Source organism: Monomorium pharaonis, chromosome 11 (assembly GCF_013373865.1).
Source record: "Monomorium pharaonis isolate MP-MQ-018 chromosome 11, ASM1337386v2, whole genome shotgun sequence".
In the NCBI taxonomy this organism is placed as follows: domain Eukaryota; kingdom Metazoa; phylum Arthropoda; class Insecta; order Hymenoptera; family Formicidae; genus Monomorium; species Monomorium pharaonis.
In genome coordinates, this window is record NC_050477.1 from 11,578,254 (window position 1) to 11,602,626 (window position 24,373).

The following is a 24,373-nucleotide window of genomic DNA, read 5'->3' on the forward strand; positions in this document are numbered from 1 at the left end:
CATTAAAATATACCATTTAGGTTAAAATAAAAAGACTTTTAAATAAAGACATCCACATAGCAAAAGTTGGTCCACTGGATGTGTCTCAAAGGATTTTCAAACATCTAAGATACATCCATAAAAATCCATAAGACACCTTAAAGATATATTGAGAATATCCCTATGTCCGCTTATAAGAAATCTATACGCAAAATTAAACGTACTCAGGATATAATTATATAAAATAATATTCATTCCAAAAATATTCACTGGATGTCTATTAAATTTTAAATTATTTTTTAATATTCTTTCCCGCAACATGTTAAATTATGACATCAGAGACTTCAGTCTCGAATTTTTCGAAAAATATTTTTTAAACAAAAGTGCGCATTCATTGATTGGCATACTTTTTAGATCTTAAATATATACGCAAATTATATACCTAATCGCATGTAGCACCCTATTAAATGCAGCGTCATATGTAAAAATTTCTCTTTAATTAAAATTTTCATATTTATTTTAAACTATATATCTTTCTATTATTATATATTTACTATACATTTACATATTTATTAAATATATTAAATATATTAAATAAGAATATTTATTAAATATATTAAATAAAAACATTTTAAATAATGATTTAAATAATAAAATTAATAAATTAATGAAAAATACTATTCTTTCAAAAAGTAGCAGAACATATATATGTATTTTATGTGTGTGTGTGTTTTATATAATCTTTTTGAAACTTGCATTTTACTTAATATTTATTCTTAATATTTGTAGATGATTGATTTAAAAAAATGCTAAATTTCTGCTACAATTTAAAAGAACAATTATTAGTACATTTTCTGTTTGAAGTAAATTGTGAGTATGCTGCATCACTATTCCTTAACTTTGTGTCCGTTCGATAAACACTGTGTAACTGGAACTTTCGAATTTCTTGCTCGTAATTTCAACCAGAAGCCTCCATCCGCTGTCATGCCGAGTGCTTTCTTCAACACCATAGGAATTCTGGTTTTGACATCGGGTTCAAGATCGCAACGCCATAACAGATAGAACAACATGATTTTTGCTTCCATTATAGAGAATCTGTTACCTATGCAGATTCTAGGCCCGATACCAAATGGCATATAGACCGAGTTATCCACACTACCGTTAAGGAATCTTTCTGGATCGAACTTGTCTGGTTGCGAGTAGTACTTTGGATCGCGGTGGAGAGGATAACTTGGAAACCATATGTAATCTCCAGGTTTTATCGTGATCGGTTTGCCATTCGGAGTCGCTGGTGGCAATTCGGTCTCTTTGATGCATTTTCTGTCAAGAAGATGTGCTACCGGATAAAGTCTGAGACTTTCACTTACCACAGCGTCCAAATATTTCATGCCATTAATAGCCTCATAGGTAGGTTTGCCGTTGGTCTGTCTAAGAACGTCGTCGATTTCTTCTTTTAATTTGCTCTGAACATCGGGATTGGTACCAATTTCGTGCGTCATGAAACACATGCCTGTTGATACAGAATAAAATCCGGCAGCAAAGAAAACGAATGCCTGGGCGGTCATCTCGTTAATGTCAAACTCAGGTCCGCTATTCTTGTTCCTGGTCTCCATCATCAATTGAATCATGTCGGGACGAACAATTTTCAAATGATCCCTGGTCTTCACTGTATTGGCGATGACATCTGTGAAAAAGTTCTCTACCTTTGATCCAAACATTCTCAGCCTGAAAAGTTTTGCAATTGACGGAAAGCTTCTGTACATAAAATATGTGAAGGTTATCCAAGCTCCCCCAAAATTCGTTGATTCTTTGCCAATCGTGAAGAATTCGTTGTTTGGATGCTTAAAAGAATCGACACTGATACCAAAGGCGCATGTAGCTATCGTGTCGTTGGCGTATCTGCTAATTACGTCTTTCATATCATACGTCTTGCCGGCTTTTCCAGATTCCGTTGCCACAAAATTAGCAAAGTTCTCAGCGCACTGACTCATAAGACCAAACATCACCTTCATTTTGCTAGATGTGAAGCTAGGGGTAAGAAGCTTTCGCATCTCGCGCCAATGATTCCCTTTCAAGTCAAACAGATTTCTATTGGCTATCGGGTCGAGATTTCCGTTTACGAAACCACGGCGATCGCAGAAACGATCGAATTGCTTGATGGCAATCATTGAAATCAGCTCCGGATCACGAATAACAAAAGTTGGCGTGGAAAAATTGCAGAGGCCAAAGTATCTTGCGTTGGGGAAGAGATTGTATAATTTTCGTAAAAGATCCGCGTGGCTTGTACGTTTAAAGACAAAAGGCGCCATGTTGCCCAACAACGGAATTGGTTTTACATGCGGAACCTTCAGTCGTTCGAAGTAAGTTAACTTGTCTAGCACAAAATAGTACAAGCAAATACTCGCAGCCACTATAGTCAGAAGCAGAGTAAACGGCTCCATCGTGACAAGAATCTCCAAATTAGCAGGAAACGTTGCCGATTATGATTATCAATAGTTTTCGTCTCAGTTTAATAAATCAATTTTAACGTTTAATTGTTGAAATACTGTTAGTTATGAGTAAAGAAAACCGTAGATTAATTGAAGCTTCTGTCAGAAATAGTTAACTCAATAAATTAACTGGTGATGCGACGTGTGCACCATGCGTGGTAATCTGCGACTGGCTGCTGCAGTACGCTACAATGTAGTATTATGAGTGACATCGGAAATGTGTAGGTGCAAACGTCATGAAGTTCGATGAATCGAAGTGTGTATATGCGAACGTCACGAATTACGTCACTTTGATTAGCTTTTTAAGAGGACGGTGCTTTTTCCTAAAGATATATTTTTCAACATGCCAAACACACGCGGCACTATCGTTCGTTCTATCTTTATATAAAAAAATGTTAAATATATTTCATTACTAATGTGTAATCAATGTTTAATTATTGCTTCATTATCTTGGAATTTCCCTATAATTCTTGGGAACTTGTCCGGGATAGGCGCGGATCGCTTAGTGGACAAAGTTCGAGAAATATTTTGTAAGTTGGATGCCATAGTGAGAACAATCAAACTGCGTGTGCGTCAAGTAAGATATTGATTTGAGGTTTGAGAAAAAAGAAACAACGAACATGTAATCAAGACGCAATACCGTTTGCGTTGTGAAACGTTTTTCGCATGAAGTACATAAAAGACGTCACGATACGAAGAATCTAGGCGCTTATTGATACCGGTAGCACTATCTCATTGATACGCGCGGATGATGACGAATACTATCAAAGATAGGCGCACCTAATTTCCGAGGAATGCGATTTTTTGATATAGGATCTAAATCGAAATAACTACTTTAGGGAAGTTTCAGAAGTGAATCATAATCGACGCCCACTCTTATTCGACTTTCATACGAGTTATTTCGGACGGAGTGTTGCGATAAACATTGTAGGTACTAACGTTTTAGATATGATAGAGATTAACGTGAAGTACAGTGCAATCACGATTAGCGCGATTTGTGAATCAATAGCCAACGGAGATAGTCCTTCAACACGGACAGGCTGTTGTGACATTAATAAAAAATTATGAGCCGAATAAGACTATCGATACTGACATTAAAACAATTATTCTAAAAGATAACAAATCGGTGTATTGAAAGGCGAAGTATTTGTCACAAACAGAAAGATATATTGTTAATGCAGATAGACGAATGGCAAAATGTTACATTCTAACTCATTACCTTCTAAATTCGATTTTGCATGCCCTATTGTATTTGTTTAAAAAAACGGTTCCTTTGAACTGCTAGATTGTAGGCTATTCAATAAAAAATAATTCAATGAAAAAGGTCGTCACCTGCTCCCGTTAATCGAAGGTTGCAAAACTCTTTAGTACACTCGATTTAAAAAATGGATTCTTCTATACATGCGTATAAACGAAGAAAGTATAAAATACACATTATTTGTTGTTTCCGACGGCCAATATGAATTTTTGAGAGGGCCTTTCAATTTATGTAATTTACCATCGATCTTCCAGGAATTCATTAACGCAATGTTCAATGACTTTATTTAAAAAAGAAATAACTCTGGATGATCTGATTGTGCTTTCGGAGAACGAAGACGACAAATTAAGAAATCTGTTTTGACGACAGTGAGTCTAACTGATAATTAGTTGTTTCTTTTTGCAGGAAAGAGTTAAGTTTTTAAAACACATTATCGAGAATGGTATCAATTTGATCGTGGGAGCAAGAAACTGAAGTTGTTGTGCGTTTTCCGAAATTACGAAATTAGGCAGGTATAGGTTTTTTTTTTACGATGCTTTCAAAAGTTAATCTAAATTTCTTAGAGTGAAAATACTGCCACTCCAATTTTTCGAGTGATTTTTCACTCAATTTCGAGTGATTTTTCACTCTTAAAGAGCGGCAGTGACAGTATTTTCACTCTTTAAGAGTGAAAAATTACTCGAAAAATTGGTGTGGCAGTATTTTCACTCTAAGAAATTTAGAGAGTTCAACAAGATAATTTTTATTTTAAATAATCCGAGATGAACTGTATCGGATTCGTGGTTACATCTAAAAATTCAAGCAGTACTGTGATTTGGAAGGCAATGAGTATCAATTAATTACAACAGGAATTCCAAGAGTAAATGGACAGGTCGAATGTTTACATCGTACATTGATACTGCTGCTAACTAAATTATCAGCCCTGAAGCCCGCTTTCCTCCTTCCCCGAGTGGTGCATCTAAATGCTACTCAATTATATCGAAATGATGTCTTTTCGTATTCTGTTGTGTTTCCTCGCATGATAACCCAAATATTGGAGAAATCTTCAAAAATAAACTCATCATTTTGTTTAATGACAAAACGAATTGCGGCAACAGGCCGAGGGGAACATCGCAAAAATTCAACGTGAAAATAAAACAAGATATGACAAAAATAGAAAGGAATTAATCCGATATAATGAAGGAAACGTTGTTGCTTAAGTGTACGCAACAATGACCAGGTTCTTTCGTAAACATCTCGGGTAATACCCGAAGTGATAAAAGTTCTGTGTAATCACCGTCGTTGTGCGTAAGGTCGGGAAACACGAGGGGGCCACTACACGCATTATCAGTAGGTAATTTCATTCACTGAAGCTTTAGCTCGAAGATGATGATGACAACAAAATCTTCGAAGTTTAAAAATAAGAAACTAGTGAGCATTTGAAGCGAATGCTTATCCAAAATGGTCAAGTATATAAAGAATTGCGACAGTTACACTGAGAAAAAAATGTGCGACTATAATTGAATAGTAAAATAATTATAGTCAAGAATATAATTTTATAATACATATAATTGGGTCCAAAAATAATCATAAATTATAGTAATCTTATGATTATTGCAACTAATTTTTTCTTTCAGTGTATGCTATGATTATTCTATTGTGATTATTTGACTACCTTAACGCAACGACTATATTGTTTATGCGTTATTCTTTATCTATTGAGAAATAAAAGGTCAAAGCGAGAGAAAACAGAAGGTCAAACACAGCGGAAACGAGAAGGCGCGCGATAGCTCTGGTGACGAATCAAGATAGAGCTTTAACCTCCGCGACCCTGGACTCTAACGTCGCCGCCGATTCGAAATGGCTAAGATAGAGACATCTGTAGGGATGCAATACTTTTGATGACTTGTCATTTCATCGAAAAAGAAAACAAGCATACAACAATAAATACAACACAGTTTTGACCGGAATCGAACCCAGTATCTTTGACGTAACAGATCAGTGCGCTTCAGAACACCACATTCGCTTCAGAATAAAACTTCTATTTTTATTTATAACATAATGAAACAAAGCACAATATAAATTTTAATTAATTGTTAATTTAATTTTTTACCCATATTTCTCTTTGTTAGTATGTACAAAAATACTTTCAGAAAATACTGAAAAAATATTTCAATATTTTCTGGCTTTGCCAGTGCGACTATTGCTTTTGTACCAAAACATACGGCTGCTACATTACCAAATTCTAATTGATATTTGAAAGCTAGTTTAAAGGTATTTTCTGAAGATATTTTGAGATCTAAATATGGATGATTTATAATAGTAATAATGGACCTAAAAATAAAAAATTATTGTAGATTAATATAAAAATAAAAAGTTTAATACAAAAATGATAAATGTGATAATACACTCGAGTTAAAAGTTAAACATTTTCTTAATATTATTATTATGTACACAACTAATAGTTTTTTTATAAGACGAGTTGGTTGTCGAGATAATAGTGCAGGGCAATTAACGCTGTAAGCATAACCAATAGAAAATAAGTTACAATCTATAAGTAGGATGTCGTTATTAGTTCCATTTTCATTGTGGTTTAAAAAAGTACCGTGATAAAGTTGCAACTATGTAGTTTTATCCTTGTCTTTTCTTATAACTTACTAATTATAGTATCGACATTAAGAGATAGAAGATTCAAGAAATTAATATTATTATGACAGTATTATTATAACTTTAATGGAAATATTTTACTTGCTATTAATAATGAAAAAAGTGTTAACGATTATAACATTTTTATGTTTTAGTGGTAAATGCGTTTCTAACTCGCAGCACTGATATGTAATGCAAATAGTCTAAATTTGTATTAAGTTTTACATTTCAATTATACAATGATCTCACCATATCATGCCTGTTAATTTACATCAAATCATGGACTGGATGACAAATTTACATCGATTAGTTAAGATTAATGTTTATTCTAATATGTGTTCATTAGAGATTACGATGAAAATAACATTTGACCAATGTACAATTGCCAATTGTTTATTAATTGGTACTGGAGCAGATCAAATTGTCTAAAAATAGCGCGTTTAAGAATGACACATAGTATAGGCTTGTTTTTTTTTTGTTACACCTCTACCTGATGCAATAAGTTAGAGTGAGATACATGCATACTTTTATGTTACTTTAACTTATTGTACCAGTGTAGTAGTGTAGCGAAAAAAAATCGGCCAAGTGATAACAGATGCTAGTGTTGTTTTCAAGAGATTAAAATAATTAGAATAATGTTAAAATATTTCATCAATTAAATTATTTTAAATACAAAAAAAAATAAAAATATTATTGTAAGCTCTGTACATATTATAATGATATAAAAATATATTATAGAATATTAAAAATAATTGTAATATTAGTACATTATTTCTAACCGACCATAATATGTTAAATATATCAATGAGTTATAAATCGCCTAATGGTCGGCAACGGATCTCAGTAATTGATATAATTCTTTTTATTAAATTTAATCTTCTTATCTTTATTTTAAACTGCGCGCTGACAGGATTCGTCAGACTTAAGACACAGTACCTAAGTTAAATTTCGATGCTCAAGAGCATCTTAAAATCCCCCCTTCCTACCTTTCCCGAAAAACTGTAAATTACTTAAATGCGAAAAATAATACCTCAGCCGGGGTCCTAGCCAATTCGACCACCGAGGCATAAAAATAATGGTAATAAACTGTTAAAACTCACGAGATATTATATAAACGTCTTCAGAGAAAAGATATTAAGATTTCATTAATACCAGATTTATTTTAAAAAATAAAAAATTGCTTTAAAAGTGCTTACTTCGCTACTATTTCATTATATTAAATCAATATATAATATAATTTTATTTTAAATACTTTGTTTATTTCTTAAATAGAAGCTTTCGCATCTTGCAACAATAATCGCCTTTCAGATCAAATAAATTTCAGATTAATATCATTTCTACTGGCTATCGGATTGAGAGTTTTGTCCATGAACCACGGCGATCGCCGAAGTTATCGATTTGTTTAATAGCGATCATTAAAATTAGCTCTGGATCACAAATAACAAAGGTTGGCGTGGAAAAATTGTAGAGGCCAAAGTAGCTTTACGTTAGGGAAAAGATTATATAATTTTCGTAGAAGATCCGAGTGTTATACGTTTGAAAGCAAAAGGCATCATGTTGCCCAATAATGGAATCGGTTTGACATGCGGGATCTTCAGTTGTTCAAAATTTAAGTTAACTTGTCTAACACAAAATAGTATAAGCAAATACTCACTGCCAATATAGCCAAAAATAGCGTAAACAGCTCTATCATGATATAAATTTCCAAATTAATAGAGAACGTTTCTGATTGTGGTTGTCAATAGTTTTTGTTTCAGATTGATAAATTTTTACGTTTGATTGTTGAAGTACTGTCAGTTATGAGTAAAGGAAATAGCAGAGATGTTGAAGCTTCTATTAGAAACGGTTAACTCAATAAATTGGCAATGCACCATGCGTGGTATTCTGCGATTGACTACTGCACAAATGCCATGATAAAATTAATAGTAACAAATTAAAAATATGCAGATAAGAATATTAGAAAAAAGAAGAAAGTCGTTTGGATTTGAGATAATAATACTATTTTTGAAAACATATTCTTATCAACATGCCAAATAAGCATGAAACTGTCGCTTTTTAAAATTATTTTTATCAGTTTTATATTATATTCAAAACAGGATGATTAAGTTGAGTGTAATCATTTTCGCTTATAAACAACAACTTTCTGCATGCCTAGCAACGGCAGACTGGGCAATCCTATTTCATCGCACGCTTGCATTAAAAATACAGAAAAAGAAGAGAGATTGCGGAATATTTTTTATTAAAAAAGTTCAAGAACAATATTAACTTGCAAAAAAATACAGATAATTTAAGTACAATTTACGATAGATTATTATATGTGACTTTCATATTAGTTCTCGAACAATCTTTTCCTTCTGTCAAATGTTGTGGAGTATAAACGTACCGCTTAACACGGATTCCGAAACAATAATTGACAGTTTTATTTAAAATTTTATTGGCCCTTTGCAATGAATTAATTAAGGTAGTTGGATCTGTTTGTATTTTATATAATTTCTACCCTTATTACTTTTAATAATTTGTGATTGAGTATAAAGGATATACTTGAATGACAAATTGGCTTTGCATGTATACATGTGAGTCTGATCTTGAAAATAAGGCAAATGAGCTTTTTCGCGCAAGAGATTTCGAGATCTCAAAATTAATTGTTCCGATTTTAATTAGACTGGTCACAATAGAAAACTCGGATCAATATTATATTATATTATATAATAAAATTGCCATTAGATTTTGGATTATAATTTTAGCTTCTAAAATATTTTAACTGAAAGTAAAATTGACAGCTAAATTCCAGATAAAGCTTAGTAACAACACGACATTTGCGCAGTAAAATTCGGCTCACAAGATTTTTTTATGTATTTGGCGTCGCACCACTACTACGTCACTTAATATCGCACAAGATAAGGATTTTCGTCATTTAGGGGAATTCTAGTTTTATCAGTTGCAATACTCTTGAAATAAAGTGCGTCATGCGTCTTATTTATGAGCATCCGGTGATTCATTACTAATTAAATTAAAGATACAAGTGGCAAGAGGGGAACAGTAGACGTCAACAACGAAATTGCTTTAAAATGTGCAACAAAATGGTAGTATTGATAATAAGGCAATAAATATCTTCTTCTGTTGATTCATATACCCACACAGGACAAACCATTTTAACATCATTGCAGCAGAATTGCAATTTTGCAGATTGCTGTGCAATGTTGCAGAAACATTGCATTGCCATGGATTTGCTAACTTTCAATAGCAATATTACGGTAACGTTTTAGAAACGTTGTAAAAATATTTTAATGTTATATTTTCTGATAAATATTATTATAAAGACTATTATTATTATTATTATTATTATAAAGATAAAAATACTGTAAATAAAATTTTCTTTTGGCACTCAAAAATTTTGATCCAAAATTCTGATTTTAAACTGAGAAAAACAATTCTAATTATTCTGTTTCAAGAACCTTTAAACTTATATATAATATTAATAATAGCAAGGTTAAAAAAGTAAAAAAATTCTCAAATAATGAAAAACTGTAGGTGCCTGATGCTTGTTTATTTCTTTTATTGCAAATTTCAATAATGCTGTTGCCATAACCTGGACTAATGACTTCTTTATCGTCGAATGAAAAAAACGCGATAGTTCTTCGTTCGATAGTATAGCGGATGTTAATTTTGTGTATAGCGCGGTCCTTTGTTCGTGTATCATGTGCATTGTCCATATAATTATCTCGGGCACATATAACCGTATCACACGGTCACCGGTATATATAGTTGACCACGTGTCCATCCATTATTGCGGTGTTAACTCGATGGCGAATGCCAAGCGCATCGTCTCAAATGCACGCACATCAGATAGATCAAAAGGCCGTGGTATTGTATCTTGGACCGACCTAGACCGCAAACCTTACTTCAGTAGTACAAGCTGAAGCTGCAATGCAGGAGGAACAGAACTGTAAGGGGATACGTCGGTCTCTCTAACGCTCTCTGTTTCGCGTATCTCCTTTCGATTTATGGCGTTGGTTAATTAATGTGAAATTCACTCGGTTTCAAGCGAGTATTTCGGCAAATTTTATCATTCAAATTGTCTAGCATATATTAATCGCATAGACGAAATAAAAATTGTGCGATAATTAAAGGTTAGGTAATTAAAGCATGTATTAACACAGTTAATAATAATAATATCGATAGTATAGTTGGGCGCTTCGCTTTTGGGCGAAGAAAATGTTTTACGTACAAAGCTATGTAATCCTTAATGGCGGAACTGCCAAGATATCGCATTTCTATCATTGCGAGAAACTGGTTGTGACTTGTCGCTCTCGCGCCCTCAGGGCACTGTCTGTATACATTAAGAATATTACTTGTTCCTAATATTTTTTGCTCCGAGCGCTCGTCTGAATGTATGCATTTTTTTTATTTCGCAGCGACTTCAAGAGTAACGAGATTGCGATGCATCTACGCTACATTTTTTTTTTTTTTAAGAATTAGGAATATAAGAAAAATGCAAGTTTCCTTTTTTGCACGCGAAGGAACAAAAATACGAGGCATTTAAAATGCGTAACAAAATCCGATTGAAATCCTCCCTACTTGAAAAAAAAAAACACAAAATCTTTCATCTTGGTAGCGACGTAAATTAAATCCAGCAACACACAATTTATTTACATAAAACCAATCGTGCATGCCGCCCGTTGGCTTAATAAACCTTTTCACGATTCGATCGACAGCCTTTTCAAAACAAACGGCTTAAACGTTCAGTTTGAACAATATTGCTTTTATCCGCGCGCAGAGAATACCTCGCCGGGATGCAGGATGTAAACCAGCGCATTGGGGTCCGTTTTTTGTTACCTTGTATCATCAGCGATACAACGCCGTCGATTCCGCCGGTGTCGCTTTGCGAGAAAATTATTAATTGTGACGTCTCGTCAATACGTGACGGCGGCAGAACGGACGCGACGTCGTAAAAAGCTGTTGTCGCGACGGGTTATGAGGGAGAGGGCGGTGGGATTTTTATGGGGGAAAAATTCAGTGGCAGCACGTGCTCGCCGCGACAGGGAATCGAAACGGGACGTATACGCTCGCGCAATTAATATTATTTCGAACGCGACAAAACGAGCCCGAATGGATTTACGAGTACGGTGCATCCTGAAAATCCCTCCCCTCCTTCCTTCTCCCTCTCTTTCCAACGTCCTCACTTTTTTTTTACGACGCTTGTTTACGGGCGCACTTAACCACTATGATTTAGCGCTCGTGTTGTTCGATCGTTTTGCGGAAGCACTGAACAGAATTTGAGAATCACATCGGCGCGGACTGCTTTGCTCTCGCTCGCTTGCACTCAGCTGAAGCTAAATTATTGCGCTACGAAGTAATAAAAGCTAGCTTGTCAGGGACAAAAAACGTCAGGTCAACTGTGAAACATTACGTACGGAGAAATTGGGACAAACCAAATTGCGCTACTTTAATTAACATTCGTCATTACGTTTCGTCGCAGTCGGATGTAAATATATGACCCACACACGTAACATAAACCGATATTTTTTCAACTATACTTTCAACAGCAAATGTGCATGTTGTTTTTTGTCGTTCTATCTTCAGCTTAATCTGAATTGTTTATATTTACTCTCGATGTGAAAAAATTTATAATAGGAGATTTTGCACAAAAATCTTGCCTTTAAGTTTTTTTTTTTTTTTTTTTTTTTTTGGTAAATATCAGAATAAAAAAACGCAAAATAAAATGTATAGAATAACTTCGGTAGATCTGTTGCATTTTTTGAAAACTTGATTTATCAAGTATTATATTTATTATATCTGAAATAAATAACAAATGTCAAATGTAAAAAATCAAGTGTTATTAAAATCAATAAACAAAAAAAGTTAAATCAATTATAGAAATGGTTTTAATATTTTATACATAAAAATATCATAATTGAATCGTCGTTTTCTGATTGCAAATTAATTTAATTTAATGTCAAACGTAAAATTGTGAACGTGTTTATCGATATAAATATATCAAATCTGTATAAATTGACTGCTACATGCGTTATATATTAAAATTAATAAGTAATGAATTAAATACAATTTAAATAATAAGAAAAGAATAATTAAAAAACTAACAGTGATATAACCTAAGATGAACTGTATGTCACAAGTCAAATGTGCTGGGGATAGTAAATATGATCTTTTTGATCTGCATCTTAAATGATAATGCAATAAAAACAACCGTGTGTCGTTTGATTTGTTTTGGAACTTGTTTTTATTTAAGCGTATTTTGTTTGTACTTTTCTCAGTGAGTTTAAGATAAATAAATTGTAAAAAGTTTTATACTGGCTACTATAAAAACAAAAGTATAAAATTTCCTATTCCATATTTATAAAAAAATTAAAAACCCTCGTATTTTTACTATACATCAAAAGATAAAATATATATTTAGCTACTTATGAGCGATACAATCAAACTAAATAGACAAAGAATCCAAGAATTAAGCATTTGTGTTTTATACTTCATTCATTATTATCTCTTTACTTATGTAAATAACCACTAAACCTTTTACACTCCCAAAAGAGAGAGTAATCATTTTATATACATTATAATTTATCGCTGTATTACTCGCAATATTGATAAATTAATTCACAATGACTTCATTAATATTAAAAGTAAAAAATTAAAATCATAATACAATATGATACTAACATAGCATAAAAACTTATAACGGAGTAATATTAATTTTATATTTCTATGAGAGATTATAAGAGTTAAAATTATAAAATGTTTACATATCAAGATATAATTTTTATTTTTATTATATAAATTATTATACAATTATTATACGATTTATCGTTATTGCCCATTTCTACTAACGTAGATTAACTATAATCCCGGTTTATCTCTCTCTTTATCTTTTTCTAATTTTTAGAAACTAAAATGAGATAATAAGTAAGTTAAATCGAGATTAAAGTTAATCTACGTTAGTAGAAACGGGTCCATATAAATTTATTATTTTTCCTGGCTGAGAAATCATATTTTTGCAATAATTTTTTTTACAGTTTTATTAGAAAGAGAGCTTTCATAGATATCAGCATCAATTACTTATCAATTTAATTTGTGAATTAATTATCTTGTGCAAAGATTATGTTTCAAGATCGACAAATATGCCGCGAGTTCATATGAGAGCTGGAAATTGTACAATTTGTATTAGGCATCGAGAACTTGACCGAGAAAGAGCACTTCCTTTATTTCTTGTATCAATTACATATCGGCCCAATATTTAACTTATTATAATATTATTAATTAATTTTTTGTTTATATTGGAAAAAGCTAATCATGTATTGCGGGAATTGACTTTTGCCTATGTATCAATTATTTAATCTCTCGGATCAGTCGGTCAAAAGCCGAGGGGACCCTCGTAAAACCGCCAATACACAGCGGGATGAGGCCATCGGGAAAGTTTTCGCTTGCAGACGTTACGTCAGCTCACTGCAAATCGCGATTGATTTTACGAACTCAGAGCGCTAAACGGATTAACGTCGGACGGAATCATATTTGCCCCGTTGTTCCTCGAGCGTGTCCACGTGCTGACCTAGATCGATTCTAATCTGATCGTGCACCCGAGCCGAGGGCTTACGTCGAAATTGTTCCCGTTGGTGACCGGCCAGCCGGCCGGTCGGTCGGTCGGTCGGTCGGTCAGCACTCTCCTTCGATACCTCTCCACAGGGATATCCGCTTAAGTGCCACTAAGTATGGTAAGATATATGAGGAATGGCCGGCGTTATGTATTCATCGAACCGCGCGCACCTGAATGCCACCCCGACGTTCCCAATGGCGCGCGCAGGCAGACGCATTCACGCAGTTACTCAGGACCGCGCTGTTTATCGACAGCGGCTGTGTATCGGAGGCTGGGCTCCCGGGATGCAAATGACTCTCGTACATCACGTCGATAGTACACAGTCCGCAGACAAAGGACTGTGGTACTTACCCGTCGGCGAAACGGACCCGCCGCCACTGGCGCGCCGATGAAGCAGCGAAGACGTAGATCACCCCCTTGCCGTTGTCCTCGATGCTTCTTCTTCTACTTCTTCTTCTTCTTTTTTGCGCGCTGAATACTCTATCGCTGGGATTTCTGCGCGATTTCGGCTACCGCGTGGGGAAGAGGAAATACTGGAACGGAAGATAAAACTGAAGTAAACCCGATTTTTGTCGCAGCGAGATACAGCCCGGAATACGGCCCGTTATTTTTCACCGTTGGAAAATAATCGTGATATCAGCAGAATGTAAGTAGATATAAAACGTTTACGGAATGCATACACAAGTTGTTCAGTTTCGCATTTTTAATTTTCCGCTCGACAACAAGCCTCGGGATCAATAACGACTTATTTATTTCCTTCGCTTTATGTACCAGCGACACAGAGCGGGTTAAACTTTGAAATGGACTCAATCAAATGTCCGTTTTAATTAAAAACGTGACGGATGGATGTCAAGACGAAATTATGCAAATAAATGACGACCCAATTTTTTTCGGATTTTATAACGGAGGGACAATCAGGGAACGCGTCGCACAGCTGAATGAGAAATACCCCCGTGTCTCCCACAAATAATCGTTATTTCTTCTCCTTTAATTGTTTTTAGGAATTCTGGTACAATTGGATCCAACATAAACGATAAATCGGTACTGCTCGTTTATATATACATTAATGGTACGTTCGATAGTTTAACATCCTTCGAGTAGTGTCGCTAAGAGCGTATCGCTGACCGCTCGTGTGCTAACAAGTAATTGATCTCGTACAATCGGGTTGAACTTATTCGCTACCAGTCCGTTCTCGTTCGTACGCGGCGCTCGGCGCGAGGTAATTAAGAAGGTTCTGGCGTTTGATGAAATATAAGATAGAAGTCTGTAATACATATATAAAAAATGCGAAAGTTAATTATATCAACAATATCCGGAAAAAAAATTTTATTGACTTTTACTGTTTCAAAGATTAATTTTAAATGTACAGAATTTAATACGTTTGCATATAAGATGAAAAATTATTCTAATCATAAAGTAAATATGTAAATACGCATGTTTGCTTTCTTCGACATAATTTTAAGCAAAGCGAAAATATTTGTCAAATCGACATATTTGGTAACATGGCAATATTGTGTAATTATCAGTCAAATTTAAAATACTCATATTTTTTATATGTTGTTATTTTTACAAAAATAAAATATTTTGAAACAATTGAATTCAAAATCAATTACATAAGAAATAGAAAGATACGTTATTTATTAATATATTTTGTCATGTATATTTTTGAGTGTAAAAGAGATATATACATATGACATATAATTTGAGATAACCTAATATTTTCTCTTTTTTAATATTTTTGAACGTCACAAAGGCACGTCATTAAAACGCCCGTAAATTAAATAAGTATTTTACATTTGCTATTTTGTCATTTTTTAAATATTAAATAAAACATATAAAATGTTAACAACAAGTATACTGACATTAGCGAATTATATATTGTTGATAAAATTGTAAAAATTATCATTTTAATCGTTTTACATAATTTTAAGAATAAAGTAGCGCTTATAGCCAATAAACCTCCTTAATCGCGCCCGCGTCCAAGTTCCACGTTTCTTTTTTTAATATCTTTCCGGAATATACAGAAGCAGGATTAGCGGCACCCGCGTGTGCGAAAGCCATTTACAAGTACTAACGAGGACAGATCTCGTTCGGCGTATAAAAAAGCATGGATAAGGTAAGGGTAACAAGAACAGGAGGACGGGATGTGGGAAAGAGGGAAAAAGGGGGAGAAAAAAAGGAGATACGGTGGTGATTTTGCAGAAACTCGTTCTTTCGTGCCCGACGACGATCGTGCACGGTACGATCGTCGTCGGGGACGCGTCTCATCGTGGGGAACTCTTCTCCAGGAACATACAACCACGTCGCGCCTTCTCCCCGCCGCCGTAACGGGGAACCTCTCGGTCGCCATCGCCAGATATTAGACTCAGGGGTGCGCAAAATTTCATCGAGCTCCGTGCCGGATCATTTGACCTCTCCGCTGCTCAGCAAAATTCCCGATATTACCTCGGCATACCCTTTTTCCCCCCCTGTAATTTAGTTTGAAAGTAAAGTTACTCCTCGGGCGGCAGAGGGATTAATATTTAATATGCTCGCACTTTGGTACTTCGCGTGCTTGCGTACCGGGCGAAAGGAATGAGACGTGGGCGATGTGTCTTGTGCACCCCTGGTTCACAGCGAGTAAAACGCGACGATAACACGATCGGAAATCGGATCCTCCTTTATTTACAAGGCTGTGCCTCATCTTCGCTAACTTTTTTTCTCAAAAGAGTCATTTCCTAATTTTTGCTGATTTTTCGTTCGGTGACTGAAATGATCTCTCTATGTTGAATATACCGATTGATTCCGCTTAGCGCGACAATCGTGGCGACCAAATATTCCACCCTGTGGTGTAGCGTTTGCTCTTTTTCTTCTTTTTCTTTATGCTTTTGTTGGTCTACTCATTTTTTTTTATATCAAAAAAAGTTTCACGCGCTGGAAACGCGATTCGGAATCTTTTTGGCAGGCCACGATCATCGATACTACCGATTGATGATGAAAGTCTCAGTGTAACGATTGCGTTTTAGATGACGAAGCACTCGATCGATCTAAGAGTGTGAATTAGTAAGAGTTACATCGTGGTTCTTAATCATGCCGAAGAGAGTTACAGCGATCGTTTATCGTTACATTCAAGAAGGTATTTACAGTACGGCTATTCGTGGGTCGATCGTGCTGCTGATAATGCGTATCCGAAGCGTATCGAGTCCTTCAAGTGATATCCGGCATAAAAACTATTTCTGCTCGACGACAAAAATGGAGCAGACGGAGTTGTCGAAGAAATTTTCTTCTATTTTTTATCGTTTTCATGTTGTCCGTGTAGATTCGCGTAAAATATAAAAATATAAGAAACAATACGAATTCGAAAATAAACACCAGAAAATAAGCCACGGAAAAAATTGAGCAACTATAGAATTGTTCAGATTTATAAATGTCCAATTGTTACGATCGTTATGCGGACAGATAATAAATTAACCAAATATGTCGTCATAAGTCTCATGTTGCCAATACATAAATTTAGACACATTTAACAATTATAAATCATTATGTTTTCATTCATTTTCGTATTTCGGAGTTGTTCCAAAATCTTTGCACAACGTGTTATAAATGTAGAAATAGAAATGTCATTTTGTGTGAAAAATGAGATTTATACGCTTCTATTTATAATAAAAGCTAGAAAAGTTTATTACTAACAGTTACGTGTACATTGTGACTTTCCAGCAAATCTAAATGCATCACGAAACACATGCATCATGTATAATTTTCTAGCCGCTCACAGAACAGTGCCATAAAAATCGGAATAAATAACGCAATTTATTTTGCACACAAATATAAATCATTTCCGATGTATTTTTGCTTGCACACGAGTCTAAACATGAGTCTTGTCTAAATTTAGCTAACATATATAATTTCGAGAAAACTTTCAAAGAGGCAAAAAAATGATAATTTCAAAGGTTTTCCATTTATTTAAAAAGAACATTAAATTTTATCTGATGCAGCTAGAAAATTTGTGTTGAATTTAACGTATGTCCCAAATAACCAATTCAAATTTTTTTTGTTAATTTAACACAAAATAAATATAATACAAAATAAGATCAATATTATGTAAAAAATCAATGCGAAAAATGTTGCACTATGACATAACTTGGAAACAAATTGTGGCATAGAAGCATAGAAGCGTTTTCTTCAGTAAAATTAACATTTATAACATGTTGAGACATGTATATCTTATTCTGTTATCTTAAAATTTACATTTCAACACTACATTATTTTTGTTATTTAATCATTTATCCTTAAATTGTGCTATTTTAACGCTAAGAAATGTTAAATATCAATTTACCACAAAACATTCGGATAAACACGATAACGTTATGTTCAATTAATGTTCGGGTATATAAAAAAAAAAGTCAACAAAAGTTTTACCATGGACCTGTTTTAACGTAAAATGTTTCGTACTTGTATGCGTGTGAACGTGTATGGGAATATTTTATAAAAATAATTATTTTATAAAAGTAATGCGTTACCGTTATACCGTTACTCAGAAAGTAACGATTCGTTATTCTTTCATAAAACACTTTGGTTAATCGCAATATGGCCCATACGCACGTATTGGTATAAGGTAACGATAAAAATATATAGCGATAAAGTTTATTATCGTTACAGACTTACGAAAGAGTAACGATTGCTACGCAAAAGAAAGGGAAAACGATAACAACGTAACGCGTTACCTCTCAAGCCTGTTTTACGACAGCCGGTAGCTCCGTCTTGCTTCGCATCTAAATATTTATTTGACGACGCTGTGTACACGTCCCTTGAAAATATAGGGCGTCGTAATGCATTGTTACCGCCCGGAATAACGTCGCTTCGCGTCGCGCGCCGTAGTCACGTTTGCATACGCGCGCCTCGGATTCTCCCGCTACGACACACGACCGACCCACTCGCGATCGGAGATCTATGGAGACGTATACACGGATAGACCAGTACGATACGGATTCTTTAATCACTTAAAGCTTAACGTTATCTTAGCATTGTCCCTCGCACGTGTCGTCGGTCCCGGCACCGCGCGCTCCCTCGCCGCCGGTGGCAATTCCGGAACACCACATATATTCTCGCTTCCGTAGCCCTCCCCCGCCCTCCCGCACTATCACGTCAATCTGTCCGCTCAGCAGAGTCTCTCGACGTGTGCTCTGTGTTTTCCAGTTTTGCGCGCGGTGAAAATCGCGCGCCGGATGCGCACTCGGACGTGCAGGTAAATTCGGAGAGAGTCGAGTCGTAACGGTGGATTGAGATGTTTCAGAGACGCTTCGAACGCTCACGTGAACTTCGGAGACGCCTGGTCGAAGTCGCGACCTAAGGATTCCCATACAGCTCGGGAGTTTCCAACAATGTTGCAGCAAGGTTGTTTTACTCGGCAAGGTTTTTGCAATGTTCCTGAAATGTTGTAAGATTGGTGCAATGTTGTTGAAATGTTGCAAATGTGCTGTAACGTTGTTGCAATGTTGTTGAAATGTTACGTTGCATACCGCGCTGTTTAGGTTTAGGTTTGTATCTCGTGTTGCAATCGGTGAAATTTCGCCGAGGTTTGACACGCGCGTCGAATTAATCGTATCTCTCCCGGTGTCACGCGTGCCGCTGCGAGCTTCTCTGTTTCCCCGGGATGAACTTTCCGCGTCGCTTTCCGCGACCGATATATATATTTCCCGGCTCGGCGCTGCTCGGATGCCGCAACTGTACGCCGCACCGGATGGAACTTTATTCGAAGAACATTCCGAGCGCGTCAGCTGGTTTGCGTTAACTGCGACCGCACGGCGGACGCGATATAATCTCGATCATCTCGGATGGGAATGCAATTAATTTGATGTATATTTGATACATGCGGAATGCGATAGTTGAACGATCGTATTATGACGATATCCTTTTAATAAATAAAAGAAAGGAATGTTATACGCATGAACGATCCATACAGCACAGAAAGTTTACAAAAATATTTCGTTTATAATATTATGAATAAAAGATGTAAATTGTTGCTGTAAAATATCATTTACTAGAAGAATTGTAATATTGCAGCAATATAATGTATTATATATATTTAATAGTGCTAGAATAATTTAAAAAATAAATAAGCAAAAATATGTCAATGCACTATTGTAATACGTATTATATATATTTATATTTAATATAATATGTACTCTTGTATAAAATATGCATTCTGATATCTGTTGATACGTTATTAAAAGATTTGCAAATCTTAATTTATATAATGATTTCCTTACCTTTTTGCTGATAAATTTGTCCTACAAATTATTCATGATTTATATAATGCCTTAGAATCACATTAAAATTTAATATTAAAACTTTGTTGTGAGTACACAATTAAAAAATTTAATTGTATTTTGGTTTGGAAAAATTGTTTCAATTGCAAAAATTGTTACTATCAAATGTTTTCAAAAATAGCTTTACATAATTAATCACGATAAATTCGTGCTTAAATACATTACAAGATTTCTGTATAAAATTGTTTACAAACCTTAACCACAAAATGTGCACTAATATTTATACGTAAAATCATTGCAGTTTATTTTTACATGTTTAAAATATCGCTGCAATGTTACTAAAATCATGCTGCATATCTGCATTTTAACAATACTTTTAAAATATTGCATCGCAATATGCAAGACTGCATTGTATCCACAAAATCCTGGTGCCATACGGAAAGTTTGAAGATAAAAAAAAATATATGGAACTGAGAAACTTTAGCCGAGAAAATAATCGCATGAAATTAGTATCTGTAATTAAAGGCGCGAGTTTATCCGTTTGAATTTTAGTATAATAGCGAGAAGATATATCGTTTCCACGCCGTATATCGACCACGCCGATATTTCCCTCTCACGAACGACGGGTACGTCGAGCTTAGTTACATAACTTATCGAGTCTATCATACGCGCACACGGACCGATGGTCTCGTTGGTCTTGTGGCCGTGGCGGAGGATCGACCCTCGGGCTCGTAAATTCGGCGTCCTGAGATGCAAATGGAACGCCCGGGCGAAACTGCGGGAGTCCCTCCCTTGCCAAGCTACGAATTCCGCGTGGCCCGGGCCGCATAATTCAGAGATACTTCAGTGGCTTTTTCGTTCCCTCGCGAAAGGCGAAAATCGATTATTGTCGTAGCCGATTCCGTTAGTCGGTCCCGCGGTAGGCTCCGGGCACGGGTCCGAGGGAAATATTTATTCGGCGAAACTTCCGTCGAATTCGGCGCGTGAGAATCAATCCGAAGGAGCGCCGAGCCCTCGCGCTCGTGGAAAGAAAAGTTCCGCAGTCCCAAAAGCAGCCCGGGACAAAAAATAACGGATTTATAACATCTCTAGAATCTAACATCTCTTTTACCTGCGCGACTCATTTCCTTCGTCTTTCTTGTGTCCCTCGGTGGCGCGGAGATAAAAATTAACTAGACACTTTACAAAGATGTAAAACAATCGTTCCGCACGTTTCAAGACGGAACTTGAAACTATATACGTAACTTTAAAACTCGGCGTCTCGAAGTCCTAATAGAAAAATTGATTTCCTAATATAAAATACGAGATTGCAACGTACATGATATGCGCATCCGCGATTGAAAAGAAATTGCATTTCGAAGCCGGTGACGCAAAGTTTTCAGGCGGGTCGGAGTGCAGCGCATCCGGCGCGGCGGCTTACGTGACATTCGTATAACGCGGGTGTGTGTACATACGTATACGAGCGTATGTAGGTGCGCATACATATCTCGGAAGTTTGCGCGAGTGAGGATAAGTGCGGCGAACCTCAAAATATTTGTTCTCTTCGGGGGAAGAAGCGAATACTGTGTACCGGCGACCAGAAATTGAGTGGAATTCCACGCGATGGTTTTGCTCCCCTCCCGGCCGGCATATCTGGGTCGCTCGGTTAGCATGACCGGACAACGAAAACACGTAGGTTCTTGCACCCCTCGAGAGCCTCATTCGCGACAGATCGCTCCAGACCGTCTACGCGATCATCTTGCCCCCTTGAGAGAAAAGAAATGTTAATTTCGCCGTCGAATGTCGACGCAAGAGAAATCATTCTTCCTCCAAAGTACCCCTTTCTCTCTTTTTCTTTTTCTCTCGTCGTCGTCCAGTTTACACATCCCCGATTTCGCCCGGTCGGATCTAAACGTTGTTGTTTTCGATCGTTGTAGCGTGACGAGTCCTCTCATCGTCCGGCGAGAGACCGGCGTAGAACACACGGGACACGCGGTGGGTCGCTTTAAGGAGAAACCCCGGAAGCGAGAGAAAAGCTACGGCGACTCCCAGATTCTGGAAAATATCTTCGCGTTCTCACCGCGCACTCTCCCATTCCTTCCAGAGTCCAACGAGTGGCTGATCGCAGCACGGAGAGAAGAGCGAGCCTGATTTATAGAGTCTGGCAGGTGATGGTTAGCGCGGGTAATGTGTGTTGCTCCCTCCCTCCCTTCCTCCTGCCCGCTCCTCTTCTACCTCCTTCGCCTGGCCTCTCCACTTCTTCTTCGCCGCCACCCTCGTCGTCGCCCCGAACTCTGCCCGGATGAAACTATCGGCCGTTACTCTCTTACTGCAGCGCCTCGTGATCGACCAGTCACCTCGCGAAGGAGCCGGCGTGCAGGAGCAACAGGAGCAACGCGAGCGTCCTCGTGGCCGCGCCGCTGTTGCTGGAGTTTCCGTGCTGCATGGCCGCTGGATGCTCTCCTGAAACCCAAGAAAGCCGCATACACATAAATTATTTTGCAGACGGGGACTAGGCGGTCAGGGATGCGGCGAATGGAAAATTTACATCACCGCTCGTGCTTCCCGTCTTTCCTCCTTCCCCCCTCCCCCCTCTCTCTCTCCCTCTGTCCCTCCGTTCTCTTTTGCCTTCTCGAGAAACTTGTATGCATGAGAAATATATGACATGGACCCGAGAGATCCCTCTCAGGATCTTCATTTCAGTCATGAATTCTTTGACGAATTTGAAATCGACATCTTTGTGACATTAGATAACGTGCGAATGAAAAGAAGGAAAAAAAATGCAAGGGAATAGGAACGCGAGATTAACAACGAGCCAGTTGATAATTTAATTGTGCAATATTGGTGCATTTATTTCACCGCCGGAAGCACTTTAGAATAAATTTCTACGTGTAATAATATAATCAAAGCAGTACTAACGCTTATTAGAATAATCACGAATAATTAATCACGTGATTGTGCAAAATTGAGAGCGCATTAGATCAAGCGCAATAATTATTGTGAATAATAAATACTTATATGAAGATATCACGGACGGTGGGCAAATATAGAGTTTCGTTCCACTGGTGTTACAAACTCGTAACGAGCGAAACAATCGCGTATCGGTGATCAATTTAAATATAAAATTTACGACCATTACCGCTTGTTAAATCAACTTCAGAATAAACTCATCATTCAGTGAAATATTGCAATTCGAAAGCCGTAATCGCATTTTAACTGCTTGACTCAAGATATATAGGCGGATAAAACGTGAATAACCACGGCAGGGTGGCGAAAGAACTGGTACCTTTATCGTGTGTGCTTTAACAGAAAATATATAAGGTCTCTCCAAAATGTTCGGTTCACACACAGGGGAGAAGTCGAAGTCGCAGATTCTTCGGAGTCGCGCGTATCGATTTCAGATAAATCAAATATTTAAGCGGACATTACGTTAGATATTGCAATAGCGCCACTGTTTGTCCCCGATCTCGCTGGCAACAAACGGCGAGATTCCAGAGAAACTGAGATTCCGTCCAAATGTTGACGCCGCCGGCGGCGTTCCCGCGTCGCGCGTTGCGTCGCGCGCATTTCTCAAGAGTTTGCCGTAACGGGGCGCATTGATACGATGCACTCGATACTATGACGGCGCAAACGCCCGCGTAAACATAAGCCACGCATATACACACGGCACGCCGCAACTAACTTCCAACTCTCGCGCGCGGCGCAAATACCCGCGGAGATCTCCACGGAGAACCCTAAGCGGGGGAAACCCTCAGGTGCCGTATCGGTAATCACTTATCGGCGCGCGGTGGCTCGAAGTTGCCGTCGAACTACAAGAGTTCTTTCCGCAGTTCTTACGCGGGGAACGAGCGTGTAAGTGCCTTATTCAAGTACAATGCTGAAGTTTATTATTAATGCAGCGTGTTGTGCGCGGTTATCGCGAAAGTTCATTATCACGGCGTATGTTTCGAAGTATGCGGGGATACTTAAGTGCATTATTTATGCAGTTTCTTAGTAATATTAAATTGCAACCGGGTCCCCTCCCATTGGACGCAGGAACGATCGGTTATATACCGCCGCGATGAGTTTCCTTACCTAAGATTTACGCTAATGAAATTAAAGCTTATTTAATAAGAACTATTATTTCCTGCCGATTATACTTTGAGATGGGAAAAATCACGTAATAGAAAGCAACATCAAAGTTGAG

The 24,373-nt window shown here is 36.7% G+C and overlaps 2 protein-coding genes and 1 long non-coding RNA gene across 7 annotated transcripts in view; 1 reads left to right on the plus strand and 2 right to left on the minus strand.

Annotated features, from left to right (window-relative positions):
• Nucleotides 1-742: 742 nt before the first annotated feature.
• On the minus strand, nt 743-2,741 carry LOC105837334 (cytochrome P450 9e2). The gene has a single exon (XM_012682017.3). It carries the CDS (start codon nt 2,418-2,420, stop codon nt 867-869), a length of 1,554 nt encoding a protein of 517 aa, XP_012537471.1. The 5' UTR covers nt 2,421-2,741; the 3' UTR covers nt 743-866.
• A 4,386-nt stretch (nt 2,742-7,127) lies between these two features.
• LOC118647917 overlaps nt 7,128-24,373 on the plus strand; it is an 86,939-nt gene continuing 69,693 nt past the window's right edge. Inside the window, exon 1 of the long non-coding RNA XR_004965058.1 lies at nt 7,128-14,606. This is a non-coding gene — a long non-coding RNA (uncharacterized LOC118647917). The remainder of the gene's footprint in view (nt 14,607-24,373) is intronic.
• LOC105837333 (T-lymphocyte activation antigen CD86) overlaps nt 14,919-24,373 on the minus strand; it is a 264,759-nt gene continuing 255,304 nt past the window's right edge. For all 5 annotated transcript variants that reach the window (XM_036293871.1, XM_036293870.1, XM_036293872.1 and 2 more), the window contains exon 7: nt 14,919-22,650. In XM_036293871.1, the coding sequence (XP_036149764.1) occupies nt 22,541-22,650 (110 nt within the window). In that variant the 3' untranslated portion in view covers nt 14,919-22,540. The remainder of the gene's footprint in view (nt 22,651-24,373) is intronic.

Coding starts and splice junctions, on each gene's coding strand:
- LOC105837334 (XM_012682017.3), bottom strand. CDS start 2,420: ATGGAGCCGTTTACTCTGCTTCTGACTATAGTGGCTGCGAGTATTTGC.